We start from the raw sequence: 18,084 nt of genomic DNA, 5'->3' as shown, positions 1-18,084 counted from the left end.
CCGCACAGAAGCTTCACTTAGCTGCCCCCACAAAGTCAGCAGTCTGGAACACAGTAAGAGCTACTCTTGGATAAGGAAGTGTTGCCTGCAGCACCAGTGTAGAAGAGCAAGTGCTCCTAGAGACCCAATCCTGTCAAACAACATATCAAGTGGGCTCCCTCACAGTAGCAGCAAATTTAGGTATGAGACAACCATAGATAAGTGTGGCACCAGTTTCTGGTGGGTGATCCCATTCTGATAAACATGAAACAGCTGAAAACCCCACCAACACTTCGGTTTCTTTGCAAATATGCACAAAGCCTACTTTCAAAGCACAAAGCTTATTTTCCAGGTATTACATTACTATCAAGTTTTCCAGTAATCATGTTAAGCAAGATAACCTAAACTAAAAAGAAGCTTGAAGACTATACTTATGTTCATAAATGTGTGCTTAACACAGCATAATTTAATTTTGTTTTGTTTATGTATTTACATTTATTTTATACATTCCATTTGGGAATATGAAAATTGATACGGCTGTGCTGACCAGGCACAATAAATAGCACAATACTTTCAAAGGTGTGCTGATTATATATATTTTTCTTTGTACAAATTCTTGAAATGTTTCACATTTGTAAATTACTGAGGAGAAAAGTCTTGTGTTTTTTTTTATTAATTTAGGACAAAAAGAAAAAACACTAGAAGACTCACTGTATCAGCGGAACTGAATGAAATTTCCCCTTGGTTTTCAATTCCAAGGTACTGTCTGCAAAACCAATTATTGATTTTGTTTGTACCCAAACTTCCTTCTGAGGTGCACTATTACGCATAATCTCTCTCACACACACACACACTGGCTGAAACCACTTGTCCGGAGCAGGGTTGCGGCAAACCGCAGCCTAACCCAGCGACACTGGGAGCGAGGTTAGAGGGGAAGGTCACACAACCGGGATGGAACACCAGTCCATCGCAAGGCACCCCAAGCAGGACTCGAACTCCAAACCCACCAGAGAGAGGGACCTGGCCAAGCCCACTGCACCACTGCACCCCCCTTATGCATAGTCATGAATCCTTAATTTACATGCAGATTTACAATATGACATGCATTCTTGTGAATTTCCCTGCAGCTATTAGTAAAGCACTATTTAATCCTATCCTATCTCCTTCTGGGGAACAGAGCACTTCAGGCAAGAATGTAATGAAGCTTTCCTAATGTTAATCTGCTGAGTTAGGTTGCAAGTTCCTGTAGGAAGGCAGGGTGGCACCGCTTTTACTTTCTCTAGTGCTACAGTGTACATTACATGTTCTGTTCTGGGCAGCATGATGGCACAGAGAGTAGCGCTGCTGTCTCACAGCGGCTGGGTGGTGTGAGAGGACATGAGCTCAATCCCTGCTCAGTTTGTGTGGAGTTTGCATGTTCTTCCCGTGTCTGGGAGGGTTTCCTCCCACAGTCCAAAGACGTGCTGTTCAGGTTCACCCACAGTGTGTGAGTGACACAAAGAGAGTGTGTTCCACTGATGTATAGATGAGTGACCCAGTGTAGGAAGTGTATCTAGAAGTGTAAGTCACCTTGGTGAATAAGGTGTGTGGGCTGATAACACTACATAGAGTTCATTGGAAGTTGCTTTGGAGAAAAGTGTATGTTAAATATGTGAATCTATAGTTTTCTTTTTTGTATTGTATATGTAAATTTTTTTCAGTATTGTGTATATTTGTCACACTCGCACCTCAGCCAGCAGCACCTGGCTCTAGTTAAACACCTGACTTCAATTGGAACACTTGGCTATAAAAACCAGTACTCGACCACTTCCCAGCTGTGGAATCTCTCTTGAGACAACTGCCCCTTCTTCACTCTCCAACTTAACCTCGCCTTACGCAGCCCACATACTGCTCCCCATCATTTCCAACTCTTGCTCCACGACCCTCCATTAACTGACTGTTTGCCCTGTTTCCCAACCACGACTTCAGCTCCTCGCTTCTGTTCTGCTCGCCGATCGACCGACCATTCACCTGACCACAAGAACAAGTCTGATCCCTAAATACTGAATATTTTGTCTGTCTGAAGTGTATATTGTTGTCAGACTCTGGCGTGTGTACTGCACTGTCTTGTATTTGCACTTGTCTGTTTGTAACCCTACTGAAATATATGTTCTAGGTGGCACGGAGGTCCAAAGAGAAACAAAATTTCATTCTAAGTTGACTTTGCCTTTGAAAGTAATCACCAGTTTCTCAAACTCCCTTTCTTTTCCAAAACTCTAGCCATTTCTAATCAGCAGCTTATAGTTTCTAAATGGTTTCTTCTCCTAGAGGCTTTAAAATTACTCAATCGACCAAGTCCATCCTTCCTGCAGTCTCTCAGGCTCGCAAGTCTACCGGAAAAGATTCCCTTTCTTCATCTTGTATTATTCTTCAGTCAACCATAATGTCCTCCTTGGTTCTTCTGCAAAGCTGGGGATCAAAAGATCTGTATTGACCTATTTTGCATCTTACCCATCAGGTATAACCTACCAGGTGGAAAGGCATGGCTCACCTTTGCATCCCACTCCATCCCATCAAAGCTCTCACAGTTTTCGGTGTTAGATCATTTATTCTTCTGATCATCTGCACTACTGACACTGCATCCCTAGATTAGTTATTTCTCATGGATTCTCTTTTCTCTATGCTGAAGATAACACTCATCTTGTCGCAACCCACAAGAACAATATCCAGAGAAGACACCACTCAGTGCCACTAACGCACTGGCTATTATCACAAGACTCTTATTTCTCTGAGCATACTATAGCTACAACACAGCCTTACAGACATCTCCTGTTCAACTTTGAATGGATCCACCCATTTGATATAGCATATTCTACCTAGCTCTTGTGTCAAAGAGTGGTCATGTGTTGGATTATTGCAGTTCTCTCTTCCGGCTTCTGTTCTTCCAGTTTCCACATTAGACCTGTTCAGGTTACATGACTTGTTTTGGACCATTCCGAACCATTCTCATGTATCCCTCAACTCATTTTGCCTCAATAGCTTCCTATGCCTGGTCATATCAAGTTCAAGACTGTGGCTACAGCCTGAAAGGTGCGTATGGGAAGAGAACCACATTATTTTCAAGATATGATCCAACACTAAATAAAAATATTGTTCACAGAATCCCTCGCAGTCTTCCAGATGTTCCAAAAAACCCACCTTTTTCTAAAATCCTGAAGTACAGATTAACCAATAGCTTTGCAAAGTTATTGTACAGGGTTGTGTACTTATTTCATTAAATTTGAGCCATTATTTTGGTAATAAGCACCAGTGAAAGAGCTATTGCTGGTGTTTTTTTATCTTTTAAATTTTAAGTCACTGTGGAGTAAAGTGTCCGCAAAATTAATAAATTTGGAATGTTAAGGTAGGAATAGCACTACAATAGGAATAATGGGTCATAAACAGTATCCTATGTGCTTTAGCCACAATGTAAAAATCAGAATTTTTTTTATTATTACAATATGTAAACTTTTAAATGTAATTAAGGTGCCAACCTGTCAGTCAGTATTGGTTAGATATTTTGAAACCCTGAATGCAGTATTCAGTCATTTTGTCATCAATGTCATGTACAAACATTTTACGTCTGCTTAGACAAGTGTTTTCATAATGAATGAATAATAATGTCACCATCAAATAAACTCTGCATTTGGATTTTACTTTCAAAAGTCCATTGTACATGTCGTTCAGATATTGTTCTCTTCAAATGTGCACACACACACACACACACACACATGCACCTGTACATACTTTGAAATATATACAGTATTTATCTATATCAATATTAATTATGATCAACTTTCTGCATTTTTTGTGTGCTTTTACTTTTCACATTTTTACATTTCAAAATATTTAATGTCTATATGTATTTACCCTTATGCTGGTCACTGAAGTAACGGAAGTATTGTGGACATGATACAGCCACCACTTCTCCAATTCTGGCTGAGGGCCAACAGGCAATGTCCCACATCCCTTTACAGCCTGTCAAAAAAGATAAGTATTTCAGCACAAAATCATTGTAAAAAAAAGACAAAGACAAAAACAGAAAAAAAATTATGTTTGATCTTGAAAGTGTGAATCTTTTATTTAGGAGTAATTATTGCATGATTTTCATGACTGCTGTGTGAATCCTGATTACTGCAATCTATTATGTAATTTCAATTTGTTGGTGCTGTAGGTTGCAGTGTAGTGAAGTGTAAATGAAAGAGTAATGTTGGCATCTTGTTTCATCTCGTTCCTCAGCAGTTTTGAAGTAAACTTACATTTTACACAGCATAGTGTTGCAATTTAAATTTGCTCTTTCGATTTCTATTTGCATCTCATTTGTTTAATTACCTTTGTTCTTACCTCTTTCTTTTTGTATTTAACAGGGACTCAGTTAAAGCTTCATCTCAAAGAATGCCTCCCCCATCAACTTTTCTTTTTATGAACTTTGTCAGCTGAAGCAATACAGTTCAGACATTAAGCCTTTTTCCTATTTACATCTGCTAAGAGCCTCTCTGACCAAAGGTATCACTTTGAGGAGCATCAAACCCTCCCAAAGAGAAACAAGCCAGTTTGTGTACCGCACACCTCACTATGTGTTCTATGAGGCAATGTTTCATAGAAGTAATGAATACTTTTCCCCCTTAAACTTTGTTTTTTACAGAATCTAATTTTTACTAAGGAATGAATCTGATTACAAACAAAACTGAAGTTACAGGCAAAAAAGGAAGAAACTTTAAGATGATCATAAGATATTTCACTGACCAATAGTAGTACAAAGACATACAACTAGTGTTTCATTGAATAAAGCATTTAAAAAAATTTTTTGTTAACATTTGTATTTTGTGACTCTGTTTCCCTGCAGAAATGTATTATTGAATGTGAAAAGGGGATACAAGAATATAGCTTGAATTTTATGTAGGACAATTCTTAATCCTCAACTAAAATCAAAAGTTAACAAAAAATGTTTTTATATTTTTACACTTTTTCTGTCTTTTTACAATTTTATAAGGTAGTCTTGATGGTAATACTGAACCCATCTGTACCTTTTACGGTAGGAAACTACATTTTCTACAGCAATGAGAGTGTGTTATTGTTGCCTACCACCACTACTGTTTTACTGTGCTGTAATAATGCACATATATCTTCCAAAGAAAATTACTCAAATATCAGAACTTACATTATTAAATGAGTAGAACAACAAGAATAAGGATGAAAAGTAATGATGCAGTAATAAGATTGCCCATCAAATTTACAAAGCATTTCATTCAATATTTGTCACTCTTTGTTATTATTGTCTTGCTTGTGTTTTGTTTTTGCAGTAAGGCTATTTACGGTATAGCATATTTTTAGTACTCTGTACGGTAAATTTAGACAGAAATACACAATTCTGTTGATATCCCAAGGCAGGTGACTTGCCACTTTTCACAGAGCAGTGTCATTTTACATTTCGTGTACTGTTCATTGGAGGTGAATCATGACTGGATCTCCATCCAGAGTTCTACCAATTGGGGCACAATGTTTCTGGACCTGCAGAAAAACCCACCTGAAGTGATATTTTCCACATCCTTTTCACATAGCTCTCTTTGTAATTCAATTTCCTTCATAATATCACACATTTGCACAGAGAAGACCTGCAAAAACAGAAAATTTGATTAGTTTTCCAATTTGCCAACATTATTCTTTCATTTATAGCCTCAGTGAGATACCCATGTTGGTACCCTGTGGTTGTGTTGGTTGGTTAGGGAAGGAAGTTAAGCTTCTTGGTCTCGAATCATGGAGATATAGATTGGCAACGCTGGATGTTGTTTTCTGCAGCTTCATGGTGATGTTGGTTGAACTGGGTCCTTCTGCATAGCCGATGTAATAAAAACATGGGGTGTATCATCTTGTCCTGTATGTCTTGAATGTGAGTTTTGTATTGCCAATCTTTTATGTAACTATTTACATAAGTTTTGAAACCTATCTAGAACACTGGGCAGTTCTGTGGAACAATGAAAGGCTGTCGGCAGAATGCGAGCAGCTGGTGTCGAGCAGCTCTTGGCCTCTCAGTTTGGACTCTGGTTCTAGTATGGCTCAGTCTGTGAGGGTTTGTATGGTTTCCCTGAGTTTGTGTGGGTTTTCTCTCACAGTTCAAATATGTGTTTCATACAAACTGCTGATTCAAAATTGCCCATTGTGTGTGTGCCCGTTGTGTCTGTTTGTAAGAATGTGTGTTAAATTCCTCTGCTGCATAAACATGTAATTAGGTGGTTTATAAAATTTCATATAGCATTTCAAATCACTTTGGAAAGAGGCATTAGCTAAATACTGTACATCGCTTGGGAGAAAAGCACCTGCTAAATTAAGAAATGCAAATGTTACACTACATCAGGGCCTGGAAACTGACTCAAAACCAGCAAGTTTTCAGTTTTGGACACCTTTATGAGTGGGAGCATCAAGCAGGAGTGATGAGGAGCAACTTCAAAGGTATAGGGAGTGATCAGGTCCTGTAGGTACCAAGGTGCAGGTCCTTTGACCATTTGTAGGTGGTAATTAGAGAGTGGAACTAGATTTGGTCAGCTACAGGAAGCCAACAGAGGGAGGGAGATGAGAAGGGAGAAATGTGAGAACAGCAGGTCAAACACAACTTGTGCATTCTATATAATTGGAATAGGTTTGATTGTGGAGGCCAGAAGACCAGACAGAAGGGTACAGCTATAGACATCATCATGGTCTGAACTAGGAACTGGGTAGAGTGTGTTGTGAGGTATGGGCAAATTCTACAAATGTAGTGGATGACTTTTTCACAAGATTAAGTCATGGCAACCGTGTTCCAAAGGAAGCAGAGACTTGAGCTGATTGTTGATCAGCAGGTTGACAATGTGGATGGAAAGAACTATTTGTACAGTTTCATAGAGAGCTCTCAACAGATGGAAGAACCAGCAGAGATGGAGGATTTCAGTGTTAAAGAAGTGGATGGTGGATGGTCATACAGGCAGAAATGTCAGGGAGACATGCTGCAGAGCACAAAGACATATCTGTATTTGTTGCAGAAGGTACAAGTGAGCAGAAGGGAGGTGAGGCTGTGTGCACAAAATGGAAATCCACTGATAATCTCCTGATTTATATCCCTGAGACAATCTTATTTTGTTTTCACTACTGTTTTTTTAATTCCCACACACAGTACCTCTGTGTAAGTCTTCATATAGGTCTAGATTGTCTGCTACCAATTCTAAATGCAGCTACTCACGTAATGTATGCTGGCAATGATGGGGGTTTTGGACTCAGTGGCTGCACTTTACATTTATTCATTTAGCATTACCTTAGGAGAAAGAGACATAGCTGCAGACGTGTGATTCTTAAGTGCAGTTGGTTTCTTTCCACCAAATGAACCAATGTTCATCACACGAGTGATGACATCACTTGTGATTCGAGTGTCTGGATCTATAGCTCTTCATCTATTGTTGAAGCACTTTTGTTTACTCTGAGATGTACATAGTTTGCAGAAAAGCTTCTGCTAAATTTTGAAATGTAAATGTTATTTTTTTTGTTCTACCTTTTGTCTACCTTTTTTCTGAAAATGACTTTTGTTGAGACCTCCCAAAGACTATAAACCCTCGGTGCTATCTTTGAACATCATCCTCAATCTGATACAAACTGTTATCTTGTAACCGAACTATTGCAGGCTGGTGGAGTGAATTTTTTCATTTGGGTGGCCTTATTTTGAATTTTGCTGTGTATATACATGGGGTAAAGATGGCTCTGGCTCCTTTTTCAAATTCTATTTTGCCTGAACACATGTTTACAGATTATGTTATCACAGCATCAGTTCCATCCACAGTGAAGAGCAAGGAAAATATTTGTAGAATATAAACTTTTCTTATCACTCTGGTAATACCTCAGTTACACTCAGAGTTTACATTTATTAATTTAGCAGACACTTTCCCCAAAGCAACTTCCAGTGAACACTCTGCAGTGTTATCAGCCCACACCTTATTCACACAACATGACTGCTAGATACACTACTTACAATGAACTACTTATTCATACACCAATGAATCACACTTTCTGTCACTCTCAGACACTATGGGTGAATTTTGAGTCACCAATCCACCTGAACAGTATGCCTTTGGACTCTGGGAGGAAACCCACACAAACACAGGGAGAACACACAAACTCCACACAGACCGAGCTGGAATCAAACCCACATCCTCTCGCACCACCCTGGTGTTCCAAGACAGTAGCACTACTTGTTGTGCCACTGAGTTACATCCTCATCACCCCATAATTTTTTCAATTACTGTTGCATTGATGTTGCATTCAGTGGCCATGTACAGCCGTAAACAACAATGAAAATACAGTATGTCTGCATGCATACATAATAAGCCTGTTTGAAAATGACTTCAATTTTTTACACACTGGCTTTCAGAAACATATTCTGCTCTTGCCAGCACAATACAGACATACCTTACAACTGGTCTTTAAGCCCTAACATAACAAATAACACACACACACACACACAACCGCTCATCCCATACGGGGTCACAGGGAACCGGAGCCTACCCAGCAACACAGGGCATAAGGCCAGAGGGGGAGGGGACACACCCAGGAGGGGACACCAGTCCATCACAAGGCACCCCAAGTGGGACTCAAACCCCAGACCCACTGGAGAACAGGACCCAGTTCAACCCACTGTGCCACTGAGCCACTGCGCCACCGCACCCCCCATAACAAATAACAGAAAAAGTGAAAGAATGGGTAAGGAGAATTTTCTAGGTCATTACTCAATTTTAAATACTAATGAGTAATTCCTTTATGTGGGATAACTGATGTGATTTATATCTGTAATGTAATATTTCTGTAATTCATACATATACCTATAGCACCTGTTAAATATAATAAAAATATTCGATAATCATGTTGAAACCACAAAAACAAACAAAATTAAACCAAAAACAGCAGAGATCTACAAAACTAAAAACTTTCAATTTTAACAAACAAGAACCCACTTTCAGCTGAATAAATCTAGTCAACAAAATTAAACAACCTTCAAACAGAATAATGATGCTGTAATGATGTGTCAAAAAGCAAGCACTGAATGTATAATTTGGTTATTATGTAAATGTCCAAGTTCAACACTAGGTCAAAAGTCTTCTGAGATAATCTCTCTTCAGTAATGAAATGAAAAATAATTGCGTAGCACACTAAATCAGTATAGAAAAACACTGCCATAATTAGAGGAAGGAGTAACTAAATATATTAATAAATTAGTTTAGAATATAAATGAATACCTTGAATCATTTCATTTTTTTATTGGTATTAAAATATTAATTTCAGGTGTAGGCTATTGTAATTTTTCCAAGCATATCTAATAGATATCTCTAATAGTCATATGTCTATAAAATTTTGCAGAAAATTTGAAACTGCTCAGATAATTTGGAAGCACTGTTTCTCAAATTTTCCTAAACAAATCACTTAATGAAGCTCAAGCTTTCCAGTCTTCTGATGACAATGTCATATTTATACATGCAAAAATGCCTCATTTTTTCTGGGATTATACATAATAATATAAATTGTATATAATAATGTAGCAATAATATCATTAAATATGGTGTAGTAAGGACGACGAAAGAATGTGTACAGAGCTCTTCAGTAATTATTTGACAGATTCAGTGGAATTTTGAATTTGACACCTTTTGCACAAATAAAAACATATACTGTGCTTTAGTGAGTGTTGTAAAACAAAAATAAAATAATGACAAATTATTAACATCAGTCATGTAACTTTGACAAAAGTGTATTCAGATTCCAGCCACGACTCTGTAGGGGCTCAGATGATTGCAGATGTCAGTGTGACAACTGGGGGGAAGAATCCAAGGTTTGTCATGGTAGACATGTTTTCCAACAGCAATTTAAGTTATACACACACACACATTTTCAGAACCGCTTGTCCCATACGGGGTCACGGGGTACCGGAGCCTACCCGGTAACACAGGGCGTAAGGCCGGAGGGGGAGGGGACACACCTAGGACGGGACGCCAGTCCGTCGCAAGGCACCCCAAGCGGGACTCGAACCCCAGACCCACCGGAGAGTAGGACTGCGGTCCAACCCACTGCGCCACCGCACCCCCAATTTAAGTTATATTTCATTGATATTCAAAATACAGTTCCACGGGCTTTATGTACGATTTCCTCGCTATATGGATGAATGATAATTTCACAAAGAATGATACATGTATCATTGGAAATCTGAGGTTGAATCTGAGGTTGGCTATGGCAGACTGGAAATGGTAATTTAGCTCCAACATTCAGCTGTTGCTAAAATTCAAGACTTTTTGTCTATATTCCAGGTTGTTGCAAATATGTCCATCAATATCTTGAGGAAAAATGTTGCCCCCCCCCATTGTTTAATACAACTTTCCTGTCTGGCCTTCCAGCTTCTGTCATCAAACCTCAACAGCTGATATAGAATGCTGCTGCATGAGTTGTGTCTGCCCTTCCAAAGTGCTCCCATGCATCACCCTTCCTAGTCTCTCTGCATCGGTTTGCTATAGTCTCTCTATAGCATCAGTGGATCTTCTAACTGAAATAGACAAGACCTGATCATTCGCAACACCCCAACAAGACTGCTGCATTCCTCCACCTCTGCCTGTTTGGTGATCCCATGAACAAAATGTCCAAAATCAAAACCACAAAGGTTTTCGGTTCTGGCTCCAGTGTGCTGGAATGACCTCCCCGTCTCACTGAAAACTGCTGAATCTGTTCCTACATTTAAGAAGGGTCTTAAAACTCACTTCTCCCATGATCTCTTAAGTGCATGTTAATGTGTAAATGTTTATGTTCAATAACTTTGTGATTATAACTACTGAATAACGGATAAACCTTTATGCAGTGACTCTTGTGATGTATACTGGTTCATATGATGGATTGTGACAAATTAACTGTAGTCTAGAATCACGTGTCTGCATCCAAATTTCTTCTGTTCATGTAATGCACTCATTGTATTTTTCTCTGACATATACATCGCTTTGAAGAAAAGCATCTTCTAAATAAATAAATTTAAATGTAAAAGACATTTTGTGCTTAAAAGATTAAGGATAATCTCAGTGCCCTTAATTGCCCTTGGTGCATATGGCAAAGTTGTTATGCCATAATAGGCTACAAAAGCAGTCCAACTGTGCCCGTGCTAGTGATGCCTCTCTTCCAAAGACATTAAATGATTTCTACACACAGTTTTATGCAAACAACACCAAGACACCTAAGAAGGCAGTACCCCAATGGGCAGTTGCTCTCTATAGCCTCAGATGAGGTAAGGATAACACTGCAAAGTTAACACATGCAAAGCTTTGGTAATTTCAAATCAGGCCTTTTCACAGAGGTCTTTAGCATTTCCCTTGCCTAGTCTGCAGTGCCTACCTGCTTTAAATCCACTACCACCATTCCTGGGCCAAAGAATTTATTCATAACTTGTTTCAATGACTATCGCCCAGTTGCACTTCCCCCCCAATGATTATAAAACGCTTCATGTTTCATGTCTCATGTCTCACACAAAGGCCAGAACTCAAGACACAATCAAACCACACTTGTTAGCCTACTGCTCAAACAGATCAATGGATGATGCTATGTCCAGTAGAGTCCATCTGGCTTTAACAGACCTGGAAAAACAGAATGCTGTTTATTGATTTCTCAGCATTTAATACTATCATTCCTCAGTCTCTAAACTCAACACATGTAGCTTGAACACCAGTATTTTGAACTGGCTTCTGGACATCCTAGCTAACAAACCTCAGGCTGTCAGGGATGAAGGGCAGATGTCTGAGCCTTTACACCTCAGTGTGGATGTCCCTCAGGGTGGTATACTCAACCCAATATTGTTTAATAATAATGGGACAGCTTATGGAGAGGAAGTTGAGCTGCTTTAAGCCATGTGCAGAAATAACCATCATCTTCTACTCAACAAATAATCTTCTACTCAGTCTCAGAAAGATAAAAGAGATGAAAATTGACTTTAGGAGTCCACAAGATGACCCATTTCACTATATATGTCAATTAGACTGCTGTGGAGACATTGAATTGCTTTAATTCCTACGTGTTTACATCTCTGATGATCTCAAATGGACCTGCAACAGAACAGACCTAGTCAAGAAGGTATAGGAGCATCTTCACTTCCTGTGGCGTCTGAATCCATAGTAATATCTATGGTTACACTATCAACAGTTCATATGGTGGAATGTAACAAATTAACTGTGCTTTAGAATCACATGCCTGCATCTAAATCTCTCTTTCTGTGGATGTAATGCACTCATTGTATTTTTCTCTGAAATGTACGTCACTTTGAAGAAAAGCATCTGCTAAATGAATAAATGTAAATGTAATACACGGTAATCGGGACCTGCAAAAAAACGAATGTCTTTGCCAATGGGAAAGGCTGGATAACAACAGGAACAATATCAGCATGAGCATACCTCATTTGGATCTCAGACACTGTTGGGTGTCGTGTGCCTCTATTACTCTCAAATTCCTGCCATGTAGTCTAATAAACCTTAGATAGGTGTTAAACTGGATAAAATTTAAAATGTAAACAAATGGTAAAAAAAAATAGTGTTGCATAAAAAGCATTATATTTATGTGTTCTTTTACTGCACTAAGAATTTTTGCTCACAGACATAAAACATGAACATAAAATCCCAATGAATCATCACCCAAAAATAAATTTTGAAAATTGCAATTAGTTGGTATTAATATATAAAATACCATAAGAAGAGTGTAGGACTGCTTTAAACAGATTCAGCTCCTCTGTGTTTTTTGTTCTTGTCTGATATTCCTGAGTGTTGGCGATCAATAACAATATGACAAACAGTGCACATGTTTATTATGTTAGGTATTTTTACTGGAGCAACTCAGAGCAAGTACAGCAGGCATGGGATTCAAACTGGGTCCTACAGACTGAAAGGTAATTGTCCTAATGCATAGACTATTGACTGTAGCCCAGTGAACACAGTTAAAACCAGTTCCATAAACATGACCAAGCTATGTATTATTTATAATATCCATTAGTCAGAGTATGTAAATTAAACACAATGAAAATATGTTAAAGATTATAACTTCTGTCTATCAATTTCCATTTCTACCCTTTGGGAATATTCATAAAAATATTCAGATGTTAAATTGAGATAATATTGTGAAACATCTGTGAAATTGCATAAATTCAACTAGGGATAAACAGACTCTAAATAAAATGAGAAAAACAGTTACTACCATATTGTTTTAAAGTTATAGACAAAAAAACATATATTACGAAACCATAAAATTCCAATTAATGTGAACTGCCCCAATGACTGGAATTAAAACTATCAGCCCAGTTGTATTAGGAGATTAAACAGGGAACAGTATACAACCCATTGAGAATTTGGTGGAGGAAAGATGTAATGAGCAGTTCAAAATGTAAAGCAGAGAATTGTCATGTGTTTGACCATATTTATTTGATATAGGTTAAGGGCAGCCCAAGTAATCTCTCCTTCACCTTCCAATAAGTTAAATAAACTGCTTTAGTTCAATACACTTAAAACCTGTAACTGTTAAAACTCAGAATTAAGAGAATATATTTGTATGACTTACCACAATACAATGATTACTACACAAAGTCCTGCAGTGTATCAGCAATAACAAACAGGGATGATACAATGCATGTATTTTGTTTTGACAAGTTTTTCTAATGTTGTTAAGTATAGCTTGCAGAATATCTGTATTTGAAATTTATGGATTTAGTTGCAGGTAGTGATTCATGTGGAAAAAGCAACAAACCCATGTAACTAATCACAAGCACTACTCCCCCCTTACGATTCACATTATTCACAGTCATCATATGGGAATTTTAATCGGCTCATGGCTGCCTTGTATCTGATGAACTTTGCTAAAATTTCACTAATGTCAGCTATTTGGAAAATCAGATTATGTAACATTTAACATAAAAACCCATCACTTGCCCAATTTCATGTAGTATACAGCTTTGAAATAAGAGATGTTGTTTATTTAGTGTTTTTTTCTTTTGCCTGCTTTTTAATATTTTTTTCTGTTTTCTCTTTCTTGTTTCATTTTTTAAAGGTTTTTCTGTTATTAATTTAATTTACTAATTTATCAATTTATTATTATGAATTTATTATTAATTAATCTTTATTAATTTTAAATAATGTTTACATTTCAGAAGAAAATCAACAATAGAGGTAGGATACTGAAATGTTGTGGCAAAAACTGATGTTGACAGCTCATTTACTGTAAATATTTTTTTAAAAAAACATGCTTGCTCTTTATCTGACCTGCTGCTTTCCAATTAAATAAGTGTGACTTTTAATGATAGAAAACAACTTATTCAAGTTCCATTTTTTATGCTTTGTAAGAGATGTTTCTCCAGTAATCATGGAACAGGACAGAAAGGACACATGTACCCTGAAGGTTTCTGCTTTAAATCTTCCAAGGAGCCCTGCTGTTACATCCTACAGTGAAATAATTCATCTGACCCCTCTCCATTTTTCAAAGTAAGTTAGCAAAAACACTCTTCTAGCGGAAAATTTCTCACAGTTACGGTCTTAGGATGGGAAATCCCTCAAATTCCATAATGGCCTGTTTAAAATAATAATTAATATTTTAAAATGTTTAACAACTATACTTGGAAATAGACTAGAATGTATGTTGTTTTCTACTTTGGGCAAATAAGTTTGCTATAACTGTCTGCTTTGTTAAATTAAATTTATAAATGTATCAATTTATACTTTGTGTAAATTAAAGGCTCACTGGAAGGTGTTCATCTTTCTAGTTTGAATATGATTGTGCTGCTTTATGTTTATTTCACAGCCAAATAATATAACAGTCTTTGCCGGTCTGAGACACTGCAGTACTGTATGATGCCCTGGAGCTCATTTATTTATCAAAAAAATGAAATTGTGAAGGACTCCCCTATTTGAAATGTATAATTTAGCTTTACCATATATATAGCTTTACCACCATAAATTACAGTTATATAATAATGGTGTTAACTGTATGTAAACCTGTTCTTTTTCAAATTGTGCTATGTTAAATAGTGTAAGGCAACTTGCTGGGAAAATAAAATTAAGTTAAATTCACAATTAATCTTGACCCATATCTCAGGCCAGGCATTTATCTGCCAGGCATTATTTTCAGCCGGTTTTGGTGTCTCCCATGTGAACCATCTGCAGGGACCCATAACATTCATATGAAAAGCGACTGTGCCATTGCATATTACATAATACAACAACGTGCCTAATATTCCTATAACAAATAAATAAGTAATGTTTTCACTCCTTAGGTTAACCCTAACCCCATCCCAACCCTAACCCTAATCCTAGCCTATCCAGCCCAGGGCTATACAAGACTTGAACTTTAGTAAACTTAAATTAAGCTTTGAAATTATAATGATACGTTTATTCGTGACTATCGTGTTTAAAATTTGCTATTGATGCACAGTTACTGGTGTCCAGCACACAACATTAACACAATCTTGAGGTATGCACCTGTAAGAAAAATTCTTTCCGCACTGACACGACCGTTTCAATATAAAAGTGTCAAGACAAGAGGGGGTACGATGTGGCACGATGGGACCTTCAATCATTCCATGCAGTTGCATTATATAATATATTAAAATGATTCATAAAAACCCCCTCAGAATGATAAAGAGAAGAAGGTACTTACAAGACTGAACAAAATGTTGAGAGTGAAAAGGGAAAAAACAGAGCTGGAAGCGTCCATGTCAGCGCACGTCTCGTCTGTATAGAGTGCGGTTCTCCGTGTTTGCGCGTGGAAACGAATGAATGTCAACGTGCGCTGGAGTTCAGAACTGAAGGGCTGGGCGGGACCAGACCCCCCGTGGACTGAGCGGGACCCCGATACATACGCAGCGGCGTCGCGCGCACTGCTGCTCTGTCTGAAACGGCTCCGAAAGCGATCCGATCGCACCCAGTTGTTCACACAAACTAACTAGTGTAGCGGGCGTTAGAATCGCTCGAAGCGATGATCCGGATCCCCTCGAGTCGCAGTATTAATTTACAGTGCCGTTTACCACACTGTCACAGTGTCAGTCCGCGCAGCGCAGCCACACAGAAATACTACAGACTGTGCAGTACTGTAGTAGTAAATAGTACAGTGTTTACTAGTCTACAGTATTTCTGTCTCACCTGATTGTAGCGTTCATTCGACAAGCAAGTAAAATAAAAAAGTGGCTTAGTTAGTTTAAATAAATGTATGCTTATAATAAATTTCAGACGTGAATTGGTCTTCTTGTACGTATATATATACGTGTCTATAAACATAGCTATAGGCCATATCATATGTTTATATACACACGCACACACATATGCCTATAGGCCATATGCACACACACAGACACACACACACACACATGTATAGGCTATATGTTGTGTAATGATAGTTTTCCATAGACCGATAGATGGACAGACAGACTGACATACAAATAATTATTGGGTCAAGAAGAAGACAGAAGAATGAAACTTTGAAGGGAGAAAAAAAGATTATTTTTGCCATGCTTCCTAGTCGCAAACATGTCTGATAATTCAACTGTATACCATAATTGTGTATATTATGTATGTATATACGTATACATGCAATTGGAGGCAAGTGTATTAAGAGCATTTAAGGCAATTGATGAACAGGGATGTTTCTGTTTGTCTAATGCTAAACATATGTTTTATACAATTTATTTCTGCCAGCTGGAAATGGGCTGTCGATACCATTCGTCTTTCTTCAATTTGATACAACAAGCAAAACCGCACCCTTTTCACTTCAAGCTGTTGTTTAGAAACTGAAAAAGAGAACAGACTCTTTTGACCCTTTTTCAATGTTTACTGAACAGGGCCACTACAAGGCAAAATTGAATTGTTGTGACTCAAACTGCTAATATCAGTTACTTATTAATACTTAACAAGCACGACTTAAGGTGACTTAGAGTATTATATTGTCAACTTTACACTGATTTACCCTTGTAAACAGCAGGGGACTCTTACTGTACGAATTAAGTACTTTGATCAGGGGCCCTGCAGAGAAAAAGTTGATTCCAGCTGGACCATTATACTCCACGACTGCAGAAGCTCATCTTCCACATATACATAGCAAATAATATATTTAGGATTGTTGCTGTATGTGAACCATAATACTTCAAAAGAATATCAAACCTCAAAATGCAATTTTCAGAAGAAGCATTATACAAATGGTGGATAAAACATCAAATGCTTTTACTTGGGAAAAATTATTTTATTGGAATAACTCGATTCTGAACCTTTTTACAAGATGAAAGTTTCCTGCTTCTTGGCGTGTAGAGAAAGAGCAATGCTCTGACAGTCACCAAAAAGTCTGAGCTCCATCTTCAGTGCTCTAGTTAATCGTAAGAATTTAAACTCTAGCCTAGAAAAATGGCACCCAGTGGGTATAATCATAACATGCCAAAAAGCATAGCTGATGTATATGAATGTGTATACCTTGTGGTCATTACAAGGTTAGATCATGACATAGCATGTAACAGAAAGCGATTCTTAGATACTTTCTCTGAAAGAAACTATCTGAATGATTTTAATAAGGGTAAAAACAACTGTCCCCAAAAAACTCCAGTATCATACCACCTGCATCACTGAATCTTATAAAGGAATTAATATTTCGGCTCATACTTTTAATCAGTACATGAGATGTAAACACTCTACAGGATCTGTGAATGAATTTCAGTTGCACAGTAACTGTGTGCAAGTTCTTTCTGCATGTTCATAGTCAGATATTCACTCATCCATCCATCCATCCATCCATCCAATTATTTTTAACAACTTCTCAGGCTGTATGCCAAAGTTATTTCAGATTTTTGAAGGAAATTATGAAGTTTTTAAACAGAAAGTTTTAGTTTTGTTGGTGACATTAGGAAGAGCCAGAATTAAGAATGGATTTCCATACACTTTTAAGCAAATTATCAGCCACGAAATGGCAAAAAAAGCACTATACAACCCAGCATCAGCAGAGTATAAAGGAATAACTCATTTATGTTTGCAATCCCAGGGAGTCCTCATGTGTTTTGTTACTGAGAAGAGGGATTTAACTGGAATTTCCATGATG

At 37.7% G+C, this 18,084-nt stretch overlaps 1 protein-coding gene across 1 annotated transcript in view; it reads right to left on the bottom strand.

Moving 5' to 3' along the window:
• Nucleotides 1-15,917, bottom strand: part of vipr1b (vasoactive intestinal peptide receptor 1b) — a 32,870-nt gene extending 16,953 nt beyond the window's left edge. The window contains exons 1-3 of the mRNA XM_018760841.2: nt 15,667-15,917; nt 5,525-5,612; nt 3,868-3,975 (exon numbers count right to left, since the gene is read on the bottom strand). Of these exons, the coding sequence (XP_018616357.1) occupies nt 3,868-3,975; nt 5,525-5,612; nt 15,667-15,723 (253 nt within the window). The 5' untranslated portion in view covers nt 15,724-15,917. The remainder of the gene's footprint in view (nt 1-3,867; nt 3,976-5,524; nt 5,613-15,666) is intronic.
• Between the last annotated feature and the right edge of the window lie 2,167 nt (nt 15,918-18,084).

Source organism: Scleropages formosus, chromosome 2, assembly GCF_900964775.1.
Source record: "Scleropages formosus chromosome 2, fSclFor1.1, whole genome shotgun sequence".
Taxonomy (NCBI): domain Eukaryota; kingdom Metazoa; phylum Chordata; class Actinopteri; order Osteoglossiformes; family Osteoglossidae; genus Scleropages; species Scleropages formosus.
This window is presented reverse-complemented; position numbering and strand designations above follow the sequence as displayed.